General features: G+C 35.7%; 1 protein-coding gene across 15 annotated transcripts in view; it reads left to right on the forward strand.

Annotated features, from left to right (window-relative positions):
• LOC138329432 (twitchin-like) overlaps positions 1-24,628 on the forward strand; it is a 145,294-nt gene that overhangs the window by 33,562 nt on the left and 87,104 nt on the right. For 14 of the 15 annotated variants that reach the window (XM_069276443.1, XM_069276432.1, XM_069276428.1 and 11 more), the window contains exons 6-14: positions 1,431-1,739; positions 2,280-2,315; positions 3,400-3,412; positions 3,634-3,850; positions 12,780-12,870; positions 13,426-13,646; positions 15,413-15,504; positions 22,497-22,710; positions 22,968-23,055. In XM_069276443.1, coding sequence (XP_069132544.1) covers positions 1,431-1,739; positions 2,280-2,315; positions 3,400-3,412; positions 3,634-3,850; positions 12,780-12,870; positions 13,426-13,646; positions 15,413-15,504; positions 22,497-22,710; positions 22,968-23,055 — 1,281 coding nt within the window. The remainder of the gene's footprint in view (positions 1-1,430; positions 1,740-2,279; positions 2,316-3,399; positions 3,413-3,633; positions 3,851-12,779; positions 12,871-13,425; positions 13,647-15,412; positions 15,505-22,496; positions 22,711-22,967; positions 23,056-24,628) is intronic. The other variant, XM_069276435.1, reaches the window with a different exon arrangement.

Below are 24,628 nucleotides of genomic sequence, written 5' to 3' on the forward strand. Positions count from 1 at the left end.
ATGACATACCCAGCTGTATTAGGGGAAACAAGTGTGAGAGGTCTGACAGGAAGCTCACCCCCTCAGCCCTGTACTCTCTCACCTGTACTAACGATATACTGTTTGTAATTAGGTCAAAACATCATCAGATCTACAGATAAGCTCCACACCTCCTGTATACCGAGATTCAGAAAAGTCAAGATTACAGGATAGTTGGTTTTGTTTAAATTGGAAAGCCTAAATATGGAAAGCGTAATGGTTACATTGACCGATAAGGCCCATATCGCCTTCATCCCCTGTCTCATGGAAATTAAATAGAAAAGCTGTTGATAGGAATCTGTTAGTACAGGTTACAATGACCTTGGTTGACCTCTGTGTTAATCATTGATTTAAGAGTCTTGGTAAGTACTGAAGTATTTGGCTTAGATTGATTCAGGACGACATTGGAACATGTCATTGCCGACTGACGTCTTGTTCTAGAAAACTTAAGATATTTAATGATTCTTATCATTATTGCAGGTATCATTTTTTACAGTGGAATAGCAGCATTCCTCTAATGTAGAGTTGTTTTATCAATCATTTATAACAACTTAAGTACTTGTCAAGTAGGGTAGTATCTCTGTACTTTTGGAGGAACTTATCAAAGGGTATCATCAGATTGAAAGATAGAGGTTCATCAAGCTCTTCCATTAAGTGTTCATTTGTAGCTCACTCCTCTAGCAATTACTGGTACCAGTGCCCTAAACTAAGTGTATTTTAATAGGACAACATGATATAGGACCTGAAGTACATCATTAGTTCAGGTCACAGGATTACCAGATATTACAACATATACTAAATATATAAATGGAAATTATAAAGGTGTAGATAAAAAGGAACTGATGCCAAAAAACAAGTTGTCTTAATCCATGAAAATGATAATTTATTACGAGGAGGAGAGAATTTCGTGGTGAGAATGGAATTTAACCATTCTCTCTGGTTATTAGGAAGAGACTATAAGGCAGTTTTTACTGCATTTTAGCAATGTAACTGTAACAGGAGAAGATAAAGTAGCAACCAGACCGAGATTCGAACCCATAACCTTTGAACACTAGCTGAATGTTCTACCACTGATCTACCTTGTCACTGATGATCGACCCAGTCCAATCACGCTGTACTCCTCCCTCCTTTTTCAAAATCTTCGTCTTTGGAGACATACAAGACTTTTATACCACTATATAGCTATCATAGGTACTTTACATTGGACACCAATTTTGTAACAGGAGAGGCGAAAATGTAGTAGCCAGACTGGGATTTGAACCTGGGATCTCTTAACACTATTGAATGCTTTACTGCTGAGCAACCTGGTTACGGATGATTCAACCAGTCCAATCCTGCCATATAACTCCGTGTTTTCAGATTAATGTATGTGTTTGAAATGGAGTTTTATCATTGTTCTATTTTGTTTCCAGGTGATGAGAAGAAGGCCCAGGGCCAGAAACCAATGTTTACACAGAAGCCTGTCATAAAACAGGCCGGAGACAAAATCGTATTCGAATGCAAATTGACGGCCGACCCCAAACCCACCATTGTATGGTACCAGGGTACAAAGGTCCTCAAGGACGGTGGACGCCATAAGACCACTGTTAATGCTATCAAGAATGATTACACAGTGTGCCTGGAGATTGCCAACCCAGCCAAGGAAGATGGCGGCGAATACAAGGCAGTGGCAAAAAACAACCTCGGAGAGTCTACAGCTACCATCACACTTAACTTTGAAGGTTTGTATTGTCATGACTGTTTATCTTCATTCAAGTTATCACCTTTTTGGTAGTTTAAAGGTACAAATTCAAAAATTTTAGAAATATATTTTTCAAAAATGACACTTGGTTTAATTTATCTGTTTGGATGAGCTTAGATTTGATTGTTTGTGAGAAGAAGACTTCAACATACTAAAGATTTCATATTCCAATGAAGGTTTAGGCCAAACTTATTCTTTAATACAGGCCTCTTATAATTGAAGATAACCTAGTTGTTTTCTGGATATACCCATTATGCCATGTTTTATTTATTTTGAATTTCAAGCAAAAACCATTTCATTCAAATCATTAAAATGTATCTTTTATCCAAGTCTAGTATTGTTAAATTCAAACTATTATTTCCAAATGTTTACATAGTATATACAAATATTGATAATGAAGCAGAAGAAGACAGAAATGTCTGGGTTTTTTTTTCGTGATTTTGGATCCAATGTCTAACGGTTGCCATGGAGCTGTAGATATTCTGTTAGCTCTAACATATCAAGGTTGATTTTATTTCAGTAACTAAAACTAAAAGTATTAGTGTAATGATGGGAGGTAAGAATTGTTGTGTTATTCCTCAGCTTACTGCTCCGTTAAACCCACTGTACACTACAAACAATCGCTGAACAACCCTATGGAGTTGTCTCCCCTTATAGCATTGTCAAACCCATGATAATTCCTGTACACCATACAGCTGCTGAACAACCACAAGGAGTTGTCTCTCCTCATAGCATTGTTAAACCCATGACCATATATTCCTGTACACTATACAATATTATATAGAGTTATCTCCCCACATAGTGTTGTCAAACCCATGACAATTCCTGTACACTAAACAATATTATATAAACTTGTCTCCCCTCATAACATTGGGAAATTCATGAGAATTCCTGTACACCGTACATATATACAGCTACTGGAAAAACCATGGAGCTATCAAACCAGCAACACCTGAGGGAGTAAAAGATATGGTTTGGGTATTGGGGATAACCTGTGTTTGTACAGTAAATGGTTGCATTTAACTAATGGAAGAGTCTTGAGTACAAAAGTCATGAAGATATTGAATTTTCAATGATTTTTTACCCATTTACAGATGTATACTGTTTCCAATTCTGTCCTCTGTGAATCTATCTACAACACTGCCTTTATTTACCCTGTCTATTGTCGATTTGATTTGATTTAGTTTGGTACACCATTGTTTTATTTTTACCTTTGCCCACTTTTCCACCCTGACAGATTTGGTTTATCTCCCTTTGTATGTGTTTTAAGTTTATCTTTGGTATCTTCACTCTCCTTTATTGCTTTATTTTGGTTTTGAATTGACACACTCTGCAAACTTTAGAAAAATATGATACTAAACTTAAACTTGATTAAAGTTGAAATGGTACCTTCATTTAAAGAAAGAATTGAGTATTGTTTACTTATTTGTGTATTATGACTTGTACATTTTTTTCGTTGATTCATGTTTCAATGGAGTAAATAACATATTTTTCAGAGTGTGTCATATTTTTTCTCTTTCTAAATTCATTCCACCATTTTATCTATACACTGGGTCTTGACTAAGCACTTTGAAATTGAAAATTGTTTGTTATTTCGTTTACATTAATTGATACATTCTTTTTTATTCTTTTTCTAACAGGAAAGAAAGCAGCGTAAGTATTTTTTTTCTGACTTTACGAAAAACAGTTCTATAAAGTTTGTTACTGTCTGAAAAATGTTTAAATTTAAAAGCCTTTCTGAAATTAACTTTAATTTAAGCACATGTATTACTTATGTATTGAATCCCTTTATATAAAATAATTGATGAAAATCTATCTCTTGTAACTTATATCTTACCTCCCCTTAACTATCTAATCAATCCGTCTATCCACAGAGCACCGGAGGGAAAAGCTCCCCACTTCCTCCAGAAGCCATCCATCAAGCAGGAGAAGACTATGTTGGTGATGACTTGTAACCTGGAGGCCAAACCAACTCCGAAGATTCGCTGGTTCCGTGAGACCCAGGAGATTAGTGACGGAGGACGCTATAGTATCACACTTACTCCGACAGCAGGTGCGCAGGACAGCTACACAGCCAAGTTACAGATCAAGGTAAGACTCATTATATTCTTTATCGAAAGTGGCTATTTTTTTGTAACAGATCACCTTCCCTTGTTTACAGGTGAACATTTGTGGTGAATGATAACATAGCAAGTGCAATATGTAAAATGTTATACAATTTTAGGTGGAGCTATGACAGCACATCAGTAGCTAATGAAACAGACATGTTGGTCAGGGGACACAGCATTCAATTGTCACCATGATGGGTCTTGCTTTGATACCCTGATTTCATGTAAATATTGATATTCAAATTGTCTATCATTGTAAGAACCTCAGAGTCATTTTAACTACTGCCAACATGTAAGATCTATATACACAGGTTGACAGATTGTGTCCAGTTGGTTGTAAAGTTACACTATTTTTACATGTGTTTGAGATGTTTGTGTGGATTAACCACTATGGTTTCCGTTTCTTTTTATTTTTTCAATAAAAGGGAAGTAACTCCTACCTCTCTAAATCTGGTACAACAGTTCACATCATGGCTTTGAATTTAGTGTTACAGTGAAAATGTAGCCTTTCAGTGCGGGGATGTGAATGTAGATTTTCTACCAACATTTTCTACCCGTTATCGTCAGATCACACAAAATTTCTATTCATTCCTGATCTGTTGTTCATTTCTTTATTTTGAAAAAAAAAGAAAGAAATTTGATATAATTTTCAAAGTGTGATAAGGAGATCCTTTTTGAATTTCATATAATTATTTTGTAAACAATACCAATTTTCAGAGATACAGTAAAACATGTTTATGACAAACATGCTTAACACCAATTCATGGTTATATTGGAGTAATTTTACTTCCCTGCCTATAAGAATTGTCTGTAATATGTGTTAAACAAATTATGCTTATAACAAAGTGATTTCATTTGTCCCTGGATAATTGTCATTGCTGTGTAACTTACTACATGAATATAAAATATATTTGCCCCCTTTAAAGAATTGTAAAAGAGTATGTGGAAAGTGATTTATGGTCTCAGTCATTTAGTTGACAGAACATGCTTCTTTGTCTCTAATGGTAGAGCCATAGGTTTGTCTTCCTGTAGATCCAGGTTCAATTCTTGGTTGAGGCACTTTACAGAAATTTGTCTTTTTTTCTTCTTTTCACTCTGATATAGGCTAATGGATTGAGGTCTCTACCAAAGTGTAATTAGATCTTATTGCTATGGCGTTGACTGCTTTAAATATAGCGTTCAGAAATTGTTAAAGAGCTCTTACAGATTTGTCCATTAGCCGCTGTCTGGATATACAAAAATGATGACTAGTAAGAAACACAATGATTGAAATCTTGTCAGATCAAACGTTTATGTTTTCATCTGTGTGTGAAAAACCAGATTTATATCAGATTTACGGCAGTTGTTGTCCAGATTAATGAGTTCTCTGTATAGTTTCACGGCCCTCCTACCTGTTTAGGACCAGGGTCTATTTCACCATTGTAAACATTTTCTGTATACACATGAGATCCAATAGTTTATGAGCTTAGATAATTTTGGGGTTTAGAATCTACAGATGTCTGGGTCGTGTGGCTGCCTCAGATTCCTCTCCCGGTCATCAATGTCGTATCCAGTGCAAAACTATCACTTTTAAATTTGGTTTTTGTGGAAATGTTCATCGACAGTAATTCCAAAACTCTTGTGGCGGAGGAAACACTTGTGTTTCATTCTGATAATTACGTAACCTGCATCTATTCCAAACCTGAGAAGGGGAAACGCCCTCTTGATGGACAGGCTTGATAGACTATTATAATGGTGGTGTTTAGTCAGAACATGCATGTTGTATACATGTGTTTAATTTGCTGTGTGTTACATATTAGCAAGTTTTTTTTTGTCTGATAAAATTTGCATTGGTTGGGTTAAAAATGTAGAATTTTGGACCATAGTTATAAAGGTATATAATTGTGAAAGCGTTTCTATGCCACCCATGGGTTTTATAGGAACACTTAATCATCATTTCGTAGCCGCTTTAGTTACCGTTACATAATCACTGGATCACTGACGTAAAAAGGCAGGGCAGTAATAGATACAGAATTTACTTCAGGAGTCTATCACATCAAAGCAGAATGTTTAATTACATGAGGAATTCTACAGATACTTAATGGGTATAGCATCACATTCTTCATGTATTGTATAATTAGTTTAGAAATGTAACAATTCATCATGATACGTATTGAATTATGATACTTTCCTTACATCATGTTACTTTACCGATATTTCAGACATTTGAAAAAATGAGGTTCGCTTATTTAGTGTCTTCTGTGGCATGCTTCAGTGAGATAGCAATATAAGGAGAGCAAGAAATTCCTCTATTACAAAAAGACACAATACAAATATACAGCCTGCCTCCCAAAACATGCTCTCCCAGCCTCCCAAAACATGCTCTCAACATGTACACCGCTTACATGGGAAGTGGTCCTTAAATGGCCCTGGCTGTTCTAGGATGTTAATTTGATCAAATAAACAAACAAACATTTAATATAAGAATACAATACACTTTCATTGTAACATGTCATTGCCCATATGTTCTTCTGTTTCTTTGCATTAGAATCACGATGTATTGGGTGGTGTTCTATCTCTGTCTCAATACAACTGACTAACCTCAGCACTTTTAAATTGTAACGACTTTTTGACCAAATCAAGAACCTTCATTTCTTTTGTGGTCATGTCAGATGAAATATCAATAATGGTTGCCATGGCCTCTAATGGCTGATCTTATATCACATGGAGAGGACATTTAGATGATACTCTAGCTGATGCAACATGATTGTCACATTAACTGGGTCCTATAGTGTCATATTACAGAGTTAATCGGCTAGAGTTAACCCCCCCCCCCTATCAGGTTGGTCTCTCCATAGTGATGTCATTATTTTTTTAAAGCAAATCACATTGTTTTTTCCAAAAATTATGAGGCTACCCTCTGAAACAAATGACGTCACAATTAATACCTACCCGCAATGGCAGATAACTCTGTCATATGCAAATACAATGTTTGTAGATTCAGGTATCACTTTATTGTATTTATCTTCTCAGAAGACTAGGTAATTAAAAAAAGAAATGATTTAAAATAAAAATTAAATGTCATGTGCAATGTATCAGCATGTATTTATATTTGTTGTACATAATCTTTTTTTATGGATGTGTAATCAAAGAGAAAATCGCTTCCTTTTCATCAATGGGAATCAGAAAGAAGTATTTTGGCCTACATACCGAATATTTATGTGAAAAACGTGATCGTAGCATGTAGTAAGATCTATATATATCTTATCATTGTAATGTTTTCTTTGCATAATTAGAAAAAAAAAGCTAGTTGGGAGCATTACCGTGGTAACAAGTGTTTGACCCCATTGTTGTTACGATGTAAGACTTGTTACTACCTACTTGTATTTAATTACAAAATCAATATTTAAGAGAGCTACACTTTTGTTGCTATGGATATTGAAGTGCTCTTTGCTGTTTTGAGGCTTGTTTTATAAGCACTTAAGGTTTTGAAAAATAAGTTGGCATCCATTTACAAAATTCTGATGTAGATCTAATTTGAAGTTTTGGAACTTTTTTTTTAGATGAGCTTTTGATTTTTTCATTCCCAAGTTTTTACTGCACTTCAAAGATATAAATGTGGAATTGAATCTATATACATGTACAGACAAATCTATATACATACAAATCATGGTTGAATTATCAATTCTTTGTACATTGTGTATATGTATTTTCCGACATGAATGATAGACCTGCTGTTCATATTTAGGCAAAAAAAAAAAAAGAAAAAAAAATGTCATTTAGGGTTAACCAACCGACCATAATTTTTTACCCCTTATCCCATTTTTTTCCCACTTTTCTAGAAAAAGTCGGGATTTCCACCTCAAACTCCAGTTCCGGCCATTATTTTAGAGTGAAAGACACACTAAAAAAAAAAAAAATATGTCCCAACCTAGCGACCCTATTTTCTGGCGAATGTAACCCTAAATAGACATACCTGGTACTTTTTTTGGCCTTATATATTTGTTACCCTGTATAACTCTATGTACAGTTCGATGAAATGCATCTTAAAGTACATTTGAAAATGAAATCAAAAACACCTTTATGCAATGAAATCAACTACTTGAATTTGTTCCTAGTTTCTACTGGTAATAGACTTGAGACTTGTATGTTTAAAGTTGATACGAGTGTTCGGTTGTAAGACTCCTTTGTAATGATTGTATTCAATTCTGAGGATGAAGATAATGTTCAAAATTGTTTTACTATCTTTCCAAGTTCCTGTCAGTTTATATCATGTCGCCAGTCTGGTTCCAACAAATTATTTCTAAGCTGGGATACTTCACTTAGAAAAAAAATTTCAAGTAGTATGTCAGATTGAAATAATGATGAAATGATATTTGTAACTAGCGAAAATGAAATTGATAGAATTTTAATTAAACAGAAATGTTACAAAACTCTTTATAATTTCTATGGCATATAGACCTGTAGCACACACATACACAACAAATAGAATGTGAAGAGAACTACAGAATTTCATCTGGCAGAATTTGATATTCATTTTACATACAATAATTTTAGATATATATGAGCTCTTAAGTGTTTCTACATGTTACCACAAAGCCTTATACCACTGGGTCATGAGTTCAACTCCCAAGTTGGATACAGATGTCTGGTTAGTGATGGCTTTCCTCCAGCTCCTAATCCTGGAATGCCCTAATGCTGTGACTGTTAGTATGTGTCATAGCAATCAAGGTACCTGCACCATGACAGTACAGACTGGTCTGTTTCTCAGTTATCTAAGAAACATAAACATCTAGAGGAAGGTTAAAACTTTCATACATAGACTTTCATGTTCAGTCTTCATTATTCTCCAATACATGGAAATATTTTGAAAAGATGTAAATCTCATTCAAAACAAATGTATTTGTATCAAATATGCCAGCTTAATCTAAACAAATTAAAGAAAGGAATTCAAAAATTTCCAACTATTTCATCATGATGTTTTTTCTGGTTGCCTTGGATTGTATGTAACATTTAACTGTCAATTTCCACTTGATAACCTGAAGGATCTTGTCAATGTAGCTATTCACACTGTAAAGAAAAGTCTGGTATCACACTTCAGGGTAACTCCTGTGCCAACCACTATCAACTTGTAATTATACACCCACTTGTAAATTGTTTAGTTAAGTATTTCCTAAAATGAATAATATTGCCTGGTTTTGGAGGAGTTGAGCAGGCTGACGAGGGCTACTACTGTGTGGTATCACCACATTATCACAGCTGTTTAATGTAGCTTTGTTTTCCAGACAATTTCATATTATTTTAGGAATCTACAGCTGACGTTTGTACCTGCCAAATGTCAGACCAACCGAGCTATCTGACTGGACCACACAGTGTCTAATAAGACAAACTCCTGTGGGCAGATCGTAGATAGGGAAATGATGGACTAATGGAGTAACAGACAAGCACATCTAAGAATGGACGAACGGGTAGATTGTTAAATGGATGAATAACCAGACCAGACAGACAGATCTGTCAATTGACATACGGACAGACAGAAAAACAGACAGACAGATGGATTGACAGCTGGACGGATGGACAGACTGAGTAATTAATGAAAAAAGACCTATTGGATATACAGACAGATCAGAGAGATACAAACTTTTTAAAAATTGTATGGAACAATGTGATGATAAAGAAATATTTTATGCAAAATGGTTATTGCAGTGCAAAGATTTTAATAGTAAATTAGTTTTAATGGTTTAGTTTGGTTTTATTAACTTAACATCCTAATTATATGATATCAGCCAGGTTTATTTAGAGACGTGCCAGGTCGTTGGTGGGGGCTTAATATTTAAAGACATCTTAACTATACTGCCACGGCCCCAGTTTTAATGTTACAAATGGAAAAGGCAGACTGATAGGACAAAAAGGTTTCAAACTTTAAGAGAAATGATACAATGTTCTGTGGCTGTATTATCAATCCTGGAAGTTTTGACAGGAAGTGACTTAGATATCCTTGTTCTGCATTGAAAAGTAACACAGGGTTGTCTCGGTGGCTTAAAATAGCACAAGGAACTATATAGGGATGGAGGAATTTGACAATGTTCCAAATGTAAGCAGTGTTGGAGACTGCATGGGTATAGTCGATGAGTTTTCATTGTGTTAAACACATTGAAAGAATCTGTTTTCACCAACAAAATTGCATAGAAATACTGTCATGGTAACAGGAATGGTGATGATTTCTGGTGTGGAGTTGGCACACGTAGCTGTTCTCAGCTGTGCTGGGAATTCCAGGTAGACAGTAGACAATGGTTAGTTCAGTTAGATTAGTTTAACATCCTATTAACAGCCAGGTTAAGGACATGCTAGTTTGTTGGTAGTATTCAGTGAAAAACTACTGACCATCGGTCAATACCAGGCAACTGTCCCACATGGGATTCAAACTTGTGACCCAAAGGTGGAGGGCTTGTGGTAATATGTCGGGACATTTTAACCACTCTGCCACTGTAGCCCCTTTTATACAGTGGAATAAGTGATAAGATATGTATGTAGATGGTATACATGTACCTGTAAAGTGGGTGTTATGTGTTTCTACATGAATATATGTTTGAATATGCTTTGCTAAGTTCTTTAGTGTCACATATTGAAGATAGGGGAAAACTATAGGTATGATTAAATCCTTTGTCTTTTTGTCCTTACACAACTGCAGGTTTTTAGATATTTCCCTTAAAATAAATGAAGCTTTTTAAAACTTTATTTGGTGATGGCTGATGATATGGATTGTAAAGTTCAAAGAGATTCTATGGCCATATGTCTGTAATTTCTATGGAAATTGGTATATCATGGTCTTGGTTTTAAATGGCCAGGAGACAATGTAAGGTACAAACTGTTCAGAACCAGTAAGGATACATCAGGAAAAAACATGATGTGTAATCTAATAACTGTTAGAAATCTCCTTGTCAAAAGGATCAATGTCTAGGTAATTAAGTGAAAAGGATGCCAAAATAATATTGCTCAGTATTAGCCAATGTTCTACCAGTTAAAGCCAATATCTGTATGATGGTACCCATCCATAGATAAATCCTACCTCAGGTAATTACAGTGTTTGGTATATGCAAGTATACACAGAAATTGCTATGCAGTCAGCCATTTTGAGAGTTGCTATGGTAACAGTGTTTCTCTCTGTGCTTGGTCTGTTGATGGGTTGGTATAATTTGTTATGATGGATCTGACCTGTAATTCATTATGTACTTGAGAGCACAAATTACCTGTGTGATATGGAAATACAAAGGATGTAATGTAAGATATATCAGGTCATCGGGGGAGTGGGGTGGTGGTGGCTGTGTAGCTATAGGAGACAGACTTATTAGGACCCCTCATCTCTGTGAGCCCTACCAATAAGTTATCAACAAGTCGTTTGTCCATAATTGGTTTCCAGAGATTTGCCCGAAAATCAATAAGCATATTGTTTTGAAATTGCATATATTAGCTGCTAGTATGTGTGCAATACAGATGTGAAGATTGCCAAGGAAATCTATGATGACCATTGTCACCCCTAATGGGTTTAACATTTCAAAGTCATCTGATTTCAATAAAGTTCGTTACACAGGGGTTTTGAAAATCAATAATAACAAGTGAAACCATGTTCAGGGCAGGGATTATGAATATGAGGTTCAAATTGGTAATCTAGAAAGTTGGAGAAAGGATTAGTGAGGACCTGGAAAGAGAGTGTCGAAGTGTGTGAGAAGTTGTAAACCTGTAAGTTATGGATGGGAACCTAAATGTGTAGGAAGAGGATGGACAGTGTTTAGTTAGAGTACAGGGAACTCATATGTGAGAGATAAGAAAAATTAATTAAAAAGGAAAATGATAATAAACAAAAACTGGAAGAGGAGGGGGAAAAGTCTGCAGTTGAAGCCTTAGTTAGAATCTAGTATACCAAAAAAGGGGAGCACAGCTTGAGAAGGGAAACCATTGTGCCTAGCTCTTAAAATATGGAGGCGTTGATGGGAAGTTGTATTGTTCATCCATCACATGCTGGGGTTGTTAGGATCCAGTATATTGCTGATGTATAGTGAGAGCAGGATGATACTTAATGTGATGTGTAGGTGGGACTTCCTTACGAGGAACACCTGTTATACAACGGGCTACACCTGTAGTTTTAACAAAACTTCATGATGCTGATTGATGGAACTCAACCTGCTATTCATGCAGGGCAATCATTAAGTTCAGCAACCATCAAAACAATTAAACTTACAGATTAACAAAAGAGTTCCAAGCATTCTTGTAAACATAATTCGTTTCAGCAGACATGAACTATTTGGAGATATATCTAAGTCTGGAACATCCCATCATTGCTCCATACAGATCCGTTAATTTTACCACTGTTTATTAAACCTCGTTAAGCTAGCCCAGCTGTTTTGATCAGCTGTCGACATTAAAGGCTCATTACGTTGGAGCATCTGAAGACTTGTTTTAATTAGCCTCATTATTCAATGTAATTTCCTGTATACCTTATCAGCAGCTCTATAAGCACTAAAGTCTTTAGGATTTACTGTATAATCTGTGTCTCAAACAAAGCAAATCAACATTATTCCATGAAGTTTTACCATAATTATCTTAATGTGCCATTTACTAGAACAGTATCGACATGGCATTTTAAAGTTCAAACAAACAAAAAATCTAATAACAGAGCATAGTCTATATGTTACATGTACTTTCCTCGTCATATTCTATATTTTACATGATTTTTCCTCTGCAATATTTGAAATCATGGTTGGAAAAGTGCATGTTCCTTTAAATTATAATACAGATATTGTTGTAGTTAAATAGCCATAGCTAGGTCACACTGACCTATATATTGACATTTCACCTATATATGTAGTTAAGAATTTGAAGGTTGACCTGGTTGTTTGATTTATCATTAATGACTTGTGTTTTTGTGTTCCCAGGATCCTCAAACAGAAGATGGAGGTTCCTATAAATGTACTGCAGCCAACGACCTGGGTGAATCAAATGCTAACATCACTCTCAACTTCCAAGGTAAGTAGCCGATAGTATGAATATTTTCAGAAATTAAGATTCCCATCCAAACATTTACAATAGACAATGGGATTCTTGAAGTTTTCTTGATCCTTGAGAAGATTTATGCTATTGAGCCCTGATCTTTGAGTAAAGTCTACACTTTACAGTTACTTTCACAGTCACTTTTCAAGTTCATAGCAGCAAACTAATAGTAATACATCCAAAATAGCATTTTCTTGCCGTTAAATGCATTTGTATTGAAGAATGCTGGGTCAAAGATGGAAAAGAGAATGAGATGTGTTTAAATTACTTTAGAAAGGCACAAATGAACAGAAAGTTCAGAGACCCACTGTGACAAACTATATGATGTGTGAACTATGGTGGTACCAAATCTTGCATATCACAAAAATTTTTTTTTATAATTAAAGCCAATTAGAGGCCTCAAAAGCATATCTGTCTATTCCATGCTGTATAATCTCTGATAAAGCAGTGTTATTTTGCACCTCCATTAAGTCCTTGCTAATGATAAAACTATTGAACGTTTTTTACCAAAAGACACATCTGTTTGTACAGGTGGTGCCAAGCCGAAGCCAGCAGGTACGCCACCTACATTCTCAGACAAACCTGTCGTGAACCAAGAAAACAAGAACCTGGTGATTGAATGTAAATGTACGGCTAACCCAAAACCCGTTGTCACCTGGTTCAAGGATAACAGGATCATTACACCTAACTTCCGTTATAAGATGAGGGCGGAGAACAAAGGAGACGAACATCAGTTATTCTTGGATGTCATGGTAGGTAACAGTACTCGTCATTAAAGACTTTAATGTGAACAATGAATGCACATAATTTGGTTTCAATAGTGGTCTTATACCCAGGTCTTTTGCATAATAAATCTTGTCCTTGCATGCATGCTATAAACACATGGTTGCTTCTAAACACATGGTTGATTTTAACCCTATGATGTGACAAAGATGAACAAACAGAATTTTGATTATAGACAGTGTAAAATGGGGCAGCATTGTCATAAGATAATGTCAAGTTAGATTTTTATACTAGTTTTGATTGAACTGTGTCAGTTTACACAGGTTTTGATTGAACTGTGTCAGTTTTCACAGGTTTTGATTGAACTGTGTCAGTTTACACAAGTTTCTGATTGGACTGTGTCAGTTTACACAGGTTTGATTTGACTGTGTCAGTTTTCACAGGTTTTGATTTGACTGTCAGTTTACACAGATTTTGATAATACTTTCAGTTTACACAGGTTTTGATAAGACTGTCAGTTTACACAGGTTTTTAATTAGACTGTGTCAGTTTACAGAGGTTTTTGATTAGACTCTGTCAGTTTACACAGGTTTTTGATTGTACCGTGTCAATTTACGCAGGTTTTTGGACTGGACTTTGTCAGTTTACACAGTTTTTATTTTTGGAATTTGTCACTTTACACAGGTTTTTGATTGAACTTTGGATATAGACAGGTCTGTCTTTGTAGTGACGTGCCACACTCTTACAAGTACAAAACCACATTTCTTTAATTTGTAAATAGTTAGAATTCCTACTTCAGAAAATGTTTGAAATGAGGAAGACATTCACATCGAAGCTGAACTTTAAGTGAGATATATTACAGTGTTTTTATAGTAATGGTAAATTGAGTTGTTGAAATGATTACATGGCAAGCACCACACAATATTTATGTGTATGTGATGGAGTTTTGGAGATATTTTTAGAAGCATTTTGGCTCAAGTTTAAGTTAAAAGAAGATATAGCTTATATTTATCTTACTAAACACAAACATTTAGGATGATTATGTTGTTGAATTATAACGTTTAGAATATTTATGATCAGATTGCTGATATGGGAGAAAACTTGTTACATATGTAGTATCTTTGGTAATTTAATGATAAAACTTTGCAGTGTTCCTCTTTGGAATCCAGATTTAAGGGTGAGGCTGGTTTATTTATTTCGATCGATGAATACTTTTAGTAAGCAGCTCATGTTACATAAGTACATAAACTGTGCCTAAACATACCAACACGATACCATCAGTGATTTGTTAAAAAATCTTTTAAAAGTTTTTACCTGACATTAAACACATGGCCAGTAAATTGATATTAGCTACCAGTGATATCAGTACACCCCATTGAACTAAATATCAAAACCTTCTGATTCTAAATCTATAGATGTTAGCACTCACCTGACTCTTTTTTTTTAAACTGTAATCATGTGCCCTTAGATAGGAAATACTGAAGTGTAATATTTGAAATGTCATCATGGTCCATATATATCACCATGATTTATATTCCATTAATTTTACCATGATTTGTGATCCATTAATTTATCCATTAATTGTAACCATTAACTTACCATGATTTATTATCCATTACCAGTAATTTTTACCATGAATTGTGGTCCATTTATTTATCCTTTATTTGTGTCTAATAATTTACTGTGATTTGTGATATTTGTTATTCACTACTGTAACATTAGTTCAATGGTTCATATTTGTAATTAGAAAAAACTTGTATCGGTAATTGTTTATGTTGTAATTTTCAATTTTCAGAGTTTCACAGCCAAGGACAGTGGTCAGTATAAGGTCACCGCCAAGAATGACCACGGTGAGGGTAACGCCACCGTCACAGTCAACCTGGAGGGGTATGTATCATCTCACAAATTATTGATCAAATTTTGGTAGTTTGGGTTTTACTTTGATATGAAGTAGACCTAGATTTGTGTCACTAAGATCATAGTGAAGATTTAGGCCATTTCAGGAGAACTAATTTTATGCAGTTTTTGTATGATTTTAAATTTATTTCTAGAGTAGATTTAAGGTGTTTTTAAAGTGTTGCTAAAATAGATTTAATGTTTGTAAGTGTGTAGATAGGAATTTCAGAATAAATAGCTGTAATAGTGCATTTTTTAGATGGGTGGGCTGGATCTATTAAAGTCCTTGTATAAGGGAGGAGTGTATTAATTGGTTTTAATTTGGTAGTGTAGGATGTAGGGGGAAGGGGATAAGATTTGATTGGTTGAAGGCTGTATTTATCTATTAAATATATGCTTCACAAAGGAATTTCATTATCTCAACTTAGATTTGGAGGGGAAATGGTCAAGGTCAAAGCTACATATACAGTAAAACCTGCCTGAGCAACCCCCTCTGTATAAAGACCACCTGCTTAATAAGACCACACTTTTTTGGTTTCCAAATCGCCAATATCAACACATCCCTGTGTATCCGTATGTAGAACACTTAGCTATAAGGAGTTGGCTCCAGGAGTTACATCTCTTATTTTTTCAATGACTTGGCTATAAAGATATTTTTTCATTGTATTGAGTAATCTTTATAAACAAGTCAGCATATTTTTAACTCATATTTGAATGCAAATTTTACATTTGTAGTAGATAAATAATTTGCAATTTCAATTTACATTATAGGCCTAGGTGGTCCAAAAATTAACTGTTTTCTATTTTTGTACGACTTCATTTTGTAACTTAATTTATTTTGAAATAGCAAAAAAATAATGCATTATACTTAAGACATGTTATGCCTACCTTTCCTCAATATTTGTTAAAGTTTTAGAGAGTAGAGCCAAAAATAAATCAAACTGCATTATACTTAATTTAATCAGTAAAAATTTGGAAATATACAACATTTTAAAATTATCAACATGATTTGTTTATGAACAAAACATAATTTCATCAAATTTAAGCATTAAAATTTGAAGTGATGTTACATTTTGACACATTTTGAATTATTTTTATGGCCCCTGGTTTTGACACACAGACACTGACTATGTAGATGTATAGACACGATAATATGGCAGAAGGCTCCCTAGTTAATCACACTGACTATAACTCACTAGTCTTATCTACTGGGTAGGCTTAAACACTCAAGAATGCTAATTTTTCTGGTGCTAAATAAATTTGACACCATCAATGGAAGCAGTTGTCAAGTTCTGTAGGTCCTGTATACAGGGTAAACTGATAGGCCATATTGACTGCTGTGTGGAAAGTCTTAGACATGTACAAAGTGTGCTGTCACTGCTTCAAATGATTATTTTGCAATGAATTTGAAATGTTAAGATGTAATAAAGTGCAAATTGATTTATCATATTGATAAGAAATATTTCTTCATGAAATGTTGTGTACTATGGTGAAATTAAAGAAGATTGTTGTGTTTGAAATTTGAGAAAATTAGTGATATGCATAAGCGTTTATTGAATTAAAGTGCAGTGCGTAAGGGCGTAGAGTTAGGGTCCCAGGTGCAAGTAAGCAATATGCTGGGCGATGTTCAAAAGATATAGACATACCAGAATGTCCTATGGAATATAGCAAGAAATACTTTCTAAGGATGGATATAGATATATGGGGTGTAGGGTTGGATCACAAGGGAGGCAATTAAAATGCGCTAGGTGATAGTGTTTATTTTGTAGTGTAGATCATGTGATGCTAACAAACTAGGGATAGAAACGATAGCAGCGTGCTTGCATTGGCGTAGTGATGTGTCTAAATTCTTGTTTGAACATTTAGGTTGATATTGGGGAGTTGTATTTTGTGTGACGATTAACATATTGTAGCATTTTTGGTTCTGTAGAAATGCGCGAGGCTAGATGCGCTATGCTAGATATACTGTATTTGCACATTACAGAGTTATCTGCCCTTGTGGATATGTTTTGTTTGTGACGTGTTTCCCAGTGTAACGTCATACTTTTTGGAGAACACAATGTGACTTTCCCTCACAAAATAATGAAACCACAATAGTACATACCTGCAAGGGAAGTAACTATGTACTAAGCAAAGATGTTTTCAGATGCTATAGCGAGGAATGCGTTTGTGCGAGCGATAGATTCTAGAAAAGCAGGCTTCAAGGGTAATTCAGCTTACTTTGCAGTGGTAGTATTAGGTGTAGATTTAGATGTGTGTATTACATTGGTGTTGTTTGACTTTTATTACAGGTTGAAAAAAAGGTAAATTGGTATATATATATATATGTAACATATTGGTATGGAGTTCCTGTATGATATACCACAAACATCCAGATATATACCACAGTGTCCCACCGCCTAGTATTGATATTGTGTAGTAGTAATGGTTCTGGTAGTTCTGTTGAGGATAATATTCTATCAAATCATAACAAATCCCTAATACCTGGTTATTTTCGCGGGGATGATGTTTTTCATGATTTCACTGGTCATCAACGTGATCGCAAAATTATGATCCTTGAAATATTAAGAATTGGTTGAATGATGTATATTTTTAGTTTATGGTCCAAATTGTGAAGATTAATGGATTTCATTTACTGTATTTAACCCAATAAGCATCATGGGTGTTAAAAATTGCACGGAGTAAGTCATTAATCATTTACAATAGAAATCAAATAGAGAAACCTACACAAATTGTATGGTTTCACTCTGTATTTAAGTCAACATAAATGAAAGAAAGTCTTCAAAAAAGGGAGAGAAGCCATTACAAGGAGGGAGTGCTTATTGGGTGGAATACGGTATATAAATAATTAATTTTGTACTAAAAAAAATCCTCAAGAAAACATCAGTTCCTTTAGACAGTCTATATCTATATATATTGTACCTGTATATTTTGATGTTGTGATGTGCTGTCAGATCCAGATGTCCATGTATCATACCCTACATGTTGTATGGTTTTCTGTTTAAATGATTGTCCATATCTTAAATACATGTATTAGTTTCTCTATTTCTAGTGTACAGATTAAAATGCATGCAGTACCAGTATATCTTGTGTAGGCTTAAACACTTGAGTAGCATTAATACGCTATCTAGTCTAGATTGTATTTACATCCATGTTGTGTCAGCTTTGGTACAGACATTAACACTTAATTTACACCAATTTCAGAACACAGACAGCTCTTTTAACATAAATATTTATTTCATGTAATGTATAATTGAAGTAAAATTCTTGAAAATATTTACACTGAAGTGCAGTATTTATGAAATGATCAATTACTTATTAATTGAAGTTGATATTAAGTTAACCAATCATGATGAGTTTAAACATCCCTGGCGGCCGAGAACAGACATGGAATCTGTTCATGTTTATGGAAGTTTTATAGAATTCCTGACTTTTGAATGTAAAATGAATAATGCCTATTAAATGTGCAAGATGATGTCTTGAGATCTAATTTTAAATGTTAGCTGCCAAAATGTGGCCATATTGGTACATGTATATGATGCTATAAATGGGAGGGTATGTACTTAGTACTGTAGAACTGGAATCATAGAACCCCAACCCCCCTCCCCTCCACATCCCCCAGTCTGTATAGGTATAGCCACAGCTACTCCCAGTCATATTTCCATTTCATCAAAGCCTATGAAATGGAATCTGCTGGTGTTGAGAGTTTTAAATGATTTCTGGTAGTTTTGGGTTTGTGTTTATATTGAGAGCGTTTCTGGTGGGCCCTGTGCGAAGTTTTCACAGTGACTTGCAGAACTTAGCATTCACTGGTATCCAGACTAGTGGATAGTTCTGTGCTGCACATTTACCAGGAGGCTATTGCTTGTGGTGAATTTATAAAGTTTTCACAGAGAATTGTGGAGAAATTGGATAGAACTGGTATATCAGTTGACAGATCTATGTGAAGAGTGTCTAGAAGCATGGAATTTAATCTGGAGTAAAATTGTGAGGTTCTGAGAATGACTTCTAATAGGATTAATGGGCTCGGCCGATACCAAATGCTGGCTGCTCATTTCTCGTAAGTACATTTTAACAATAATTGCATATTAGAAATTCTTAATTAGCATAGGTATACCACAAAATAGTGTACACTGTACTTATATTCCAGAACTTGGGGAATGATTCCAATACTGCTATAATGAAATCTATCACATGCTCTTGAAATATTTTGAAAAATCTTGATTGTGCTCATGATTATATGTCTAAAACTCTAAAACTATAAATTGGAATACAGGTTTCACAATTATAGTCCTATGATGGCTTAGTGGTTAAGATGCCTATAGTTCCTAACTCTTAACATTTTTGTTACTTACATTTTAAAGCTCTTTAGGGCAGTAGCACAGCAAGGTCAATTCTTCACACCATACAAATGTTGTTTTTGGACACAACAATGATGCTTTGGCCTTTAGAAATGCAAGTCATAAAATCAATATTAATCATGCCTTAACACATATCCTTTCTACATAAAATGGTATGATATACCATTTTAAAATCTATTTGATATAGAAAAGGATACATTCCAGATTTATGATACAAAACTATGAGTATAGAAATAGAATCTCTTATGCTAGTCTTAATCTGTTCCTTGTGAGTTTGTAGTTTAACGGAGATCCATAAAACCAATCATTTTACTGAATCTATAAACACAGTGGTAGAGGGAACAAAGAGAACCTTAAACATAGTAAAGGCTTTTTGATGTAGCTGTGGGTAGATGGGCGAATGTATGCTATGACCTGTTTGTATTATAGATATACCTAATTCATCATTATTTCTTCAGCCTCCTCTTCTGTAAGAAAACAGCCTTTATCACTTGTAGTAAGACCTACCGAATGTGTAGGTGGTTACACTCTTTGAAATAAACGTTCACAGGAAACTAGCATTCCACACCAAGGCATGAAAGTCAGTATACATATTGTACAGTGTAGTAGTGTTAAATATACACTAGTGTCTAATGCTAAAATAGTGTTAACACCTGTGTGTAGTGTGGTGTTATGTGTAAACACCAGTGTGTAGTGTTAGGTATAAACACCAGTGTGTAGTGTTCGGTGTAAACACCAGTGTGTAGTGTTAAGTATAAACACCAGTGTGAAGTGTTAGGTATAAACACCAGTGTGAAGTGTTAGGTATAAACACCAGTGTTAGGTATAAACACCAGTGTGTAGAGTTATATATAAACACCAGTGTGTAGTGTTACGTGTAAACACCAGTGTGTAGTATTAGGTATAAAAAACAGTGTGTAGTGTTAGGTATAAACACCTGTGTGTAGTGTTTTGTATAAACACCAGTGTGTAGTGTTAGGTGTACACACCAGTGTGTAGTGTTAGATATAAACACCAGTGTGTAGTGTTACGTGTAAACACCAGTGTGTAGTGTAGTGTTAGGTATAAACACCAGTGTGTAGTGTAGTGTTACGTGTAAACACCAGTGTGTAGTGTAGTGTTAGGTATAAACACCAGTGTGTGTAGTGTAGTGTTAGGTATAAACACCAGTGTGTAGTGTTAGGTATAAACACCAATGTGTAGTGTTAGGTATAAACACCATTGTGTAGTGTAGTGTTAGGTATAAACACCAGTATGTAGTGTAGTGTTAGGTATATAAACACCAGTGTGTAGTGTAGTGTTAGGTATAAACACCAGTATGTAGTGTAGTGTTAGGTATATAAACACTAGTGTGTAGTATTAGGTATAAACACCAGTGTGTAGTGTAGTGTTAGGTATAAACACCAGTGTGTAGTGTAGTGTTAGGTATATAAACACTAGTGTGTAGTATTAGGTATAAACACCAGTGTGTAGTGTTAGGTATAAACACCAGTGTGTAGTGTAGTGTTAGGTATAAACACCAGTGTGTAGTGTTAGGTATAAACACCAGTGTGTAGTGTGGTGTTTGGTATAAACACCAGTGTGTAGTGTAGTGTTATTTATAAACACCAGTGTGTAGCGTAGTGTTAGGTATAAACACCAGTGTGTAGTGTAGTGTTAGGTATAAGCACTTGTGTGTAGTGTAGTGTTAGTTATAAACACTAGTGTGTAGTGTAGTGTTAGGTATATAAACACCAGTAGTGTAGTGTTAGATATAAACACCAGTGTGTAGTGTAGTGTTAGTTATAAACACTAGTGTGTAGTGTAGTGTTAGATATATAAACACTAGTGTTTAGTGTTAGGTATACACACCAGTGTGTAGTGTAGTGTTAGATATAAACACCAGTGTGTAGTGTTAGGTATAAACACCAGTGTGTAGTGTAGTGTTAGGTATACACACCAGTGTGTAGTGTAAGGTATACACACCAGTGGGTAGTGTAGCATTAGATGAAATCAGAAATATAAAATGCATTGTTGTATTTTATTTACATCAACCTATTGTTGTGCGACATACACCATCAGACCCACCCCTTTCCTTTGATGTACAGATGAATATATTATGGACCATTAAATATCTGAGAGTTCTCAAACTCTGTATTGTCTGTTGTCAACATTTTATACCTACATGCATGTGTGTTTATGTCATAAGTGTTATTAATGAAACTGACCATTAGATAAACATTATACAGTATATATGTAAAACCAAATCTGTTTCAAAGAGAGTTGTGTTTATACCATTCTATTAAGGTATTCCAGTTGTGTTTTTGTTACTCTTTAATTGCAATCAAAGAATTTCTATTAAGGTGTGTTGTGTAAACATCCTTATTACTGTTAATTAATGGTTTTGATAATTGTGTTACATTTTGGAATAGTACTGCATTATTACATTCATGCTTTAGTAATTACATCTTTCAAAACATAAAAATTAAACCAAATTCATAAAATTTCTGCTTGGAAGTGTTTGGCAATGCTTGTATTTCAGGTGAAAAATACTCATTCAAAGATTCATGCAACCAGAGGACAATCTATAGATTCTTCTACACATTCAGAAGATATTCTGATTGAATTGCTTCTGTGTTTCAGAACTAAGGAAGCCCCTCCAATGCTGAAAGGCCCACCTTCCATCAAGCTTGAAGATGGAGGAAAACGCCTTGTTATGGAGCTTAAGGTTGCTTCAGCTTCCAAGCCTACAGCTATGTGGTACTTTGGGAACAAGCCAATCAAATCTGGGGGTCGTTACTTCCTTGATATGGCCCACGAGGATGACTGTTACTTCGCTGTCATGGAAATCACCACTGTAAGGAGTTATCTGATTGGTGGAGAATCACTCGCAATGGCATAAAAAATATCACAATCTGATTGGTTAAAAATAATCTGTTTTTAGAGTTCTGAATGGCGATGACTTTAGGTGATCAGGTTGACTTTTGAAGTTTGAGTATATCTGTGAATAAATCTAAATCATTTTAATGCTTTATATCACTGACTATCCAGATCATTTGAATGTTTGAATTTATCTGTCCTTTGTCCTACTGTTACTTTATCTGTTTTTGGCAGCCCTCTGACCTTGACTCGGGAGATTACAAATGTGTACTGAAGAATCCAGGAGGGGAGGCAACTGCCACAGCCAAAGTCAACTTCAGAGGTAAAATGCACTTAATACAAATATGAGTATACAGTATACCACCATGCTGTTTAGTACTGAAGAACAATTTTTTTATTTGAGAATGCTTTTTAGCTCACCTGGCCCGAAGGGCCGGTGAGCTTATGTCATGGCGCGGCGTCCGTCGTCCGTCGTCCGTCGACCATCCGTCAACATTTCCTTTAAATCGCTACTAGTCATAGAGTATCTGCATGGATTGTAACCAAATTTGGCCACAAACATCCTTGGGGGAAGGGGAACAGAACTTGTATAAAGTTTGGCTCTGACCCCCCGGGGGCAGGGGGCGGGGTCCAATAGGGGAAATAGAGGTAAATCCTATAAATCGCTACTTGTCCTAGAGTTCTGCATGGATTGTAACCAAATTTAGCCACAAACATCCTTGGGGGAAGGTGAACAGAACTTGTATAAAGTTTGGTTCTGACCCCCCGGGGGCAGGAGGGGCGGGGCCCAATAGGGGAAATAGAGGTAAATCCTATAAATCGCTACTTGTCCTAGAGTTCTGCATGGATTGTAACCAAATTTGGCCACAAACATCCTTGGGGGTAGGGGAAAAGAACTTGTATAAAGTTAGCTCTGACCCCCTGGGGGCATGAGGGGCGGGCCCAATAGGGGAAATAGAGGTAAATCCTATAAATCGCTACTTGTTCTTGAGTTCTGCATGGTTTGTAACCAAATTTGGCCACAAACATCCTTGGGGGAAGGGGAACAGAACTTGTATAAAGTTTGGCTCTGACCCCCGGGGGCAGGAGGGGGGGGCCCAATAGGGGGAATAGAGGTAAATCCATAAACCGCTACTTGTCCTAGAGTTCTGCATGGATTGTGACCAAAATTTGGCCACAAACATCTTTGGGAGAAGGGGAACAGAACTTGTATAAAACGTTTGGCTCTGACCCCCTGGGGGCAGGAGGGGCGGGGCCCAATAGGGGAAATAGAGGTAAATCCTATAAACCGCTACTTGTCCTAGAGTTCTGCATGGATTGTGACCAAAATTTGGCCACAAACATCTTTGGGAGAAGGGGAACAGAACTTGTATAAAAAGTTTGGCTCTGACCCCCTGGGGGCAGGAGGGGGGGGCCCAATAGGGGAAATAGAGGTAAATCCTATAAATCGCTACTTGTCCTAGAGTTCTGCATGGATTGTAACCAAATTTGGCCACAAACATCCTTTGGGGAAGGGGAACAGAACTCGTATAAAGTTTGGCTCTGACCCCCTGGGGGCAGGAGGGGCGGGCACAATAGGGGAAATAGAGGTAAATCCTATAAATCGCTACTTGTCCTAGAGTCTGTTGTTAGAGTTCTGCATGGATTGTAACCAAATTTGGCCACAAACATCCTTGGGGGAAGGGGAACAGAACTTGTATAAAGTTTGGCTCTAACCCCCCGGGGGCAGGAGGGGCGGGGCCCAATAGGGGAAATAGAGGTAAATCCTATAAATCGCTACTTGTCCTAGAGTTCTGCATGGATTGTAACCAAATTTGGCCACAAACATCCTTAGGGGAAGGGGAACAGAACTTGTATAAAGTTAGGCTCTAACCCCCCGGGGGCAGGAGGGGCGG

The sequence above is a fragment of the Argopecten irradians genome, chromosome 8 (assembly GCF_041381155.1).
Source record: "Argopecten irradians isolate NY chromosome 8, Ai_NY, whole genome shotgun sequence".
NCBI lineage: Eukaryota > Metazoa > Mollusca > Bivalvia > Pectinida > Pectinidae > Argopecten > Argopecten irradians.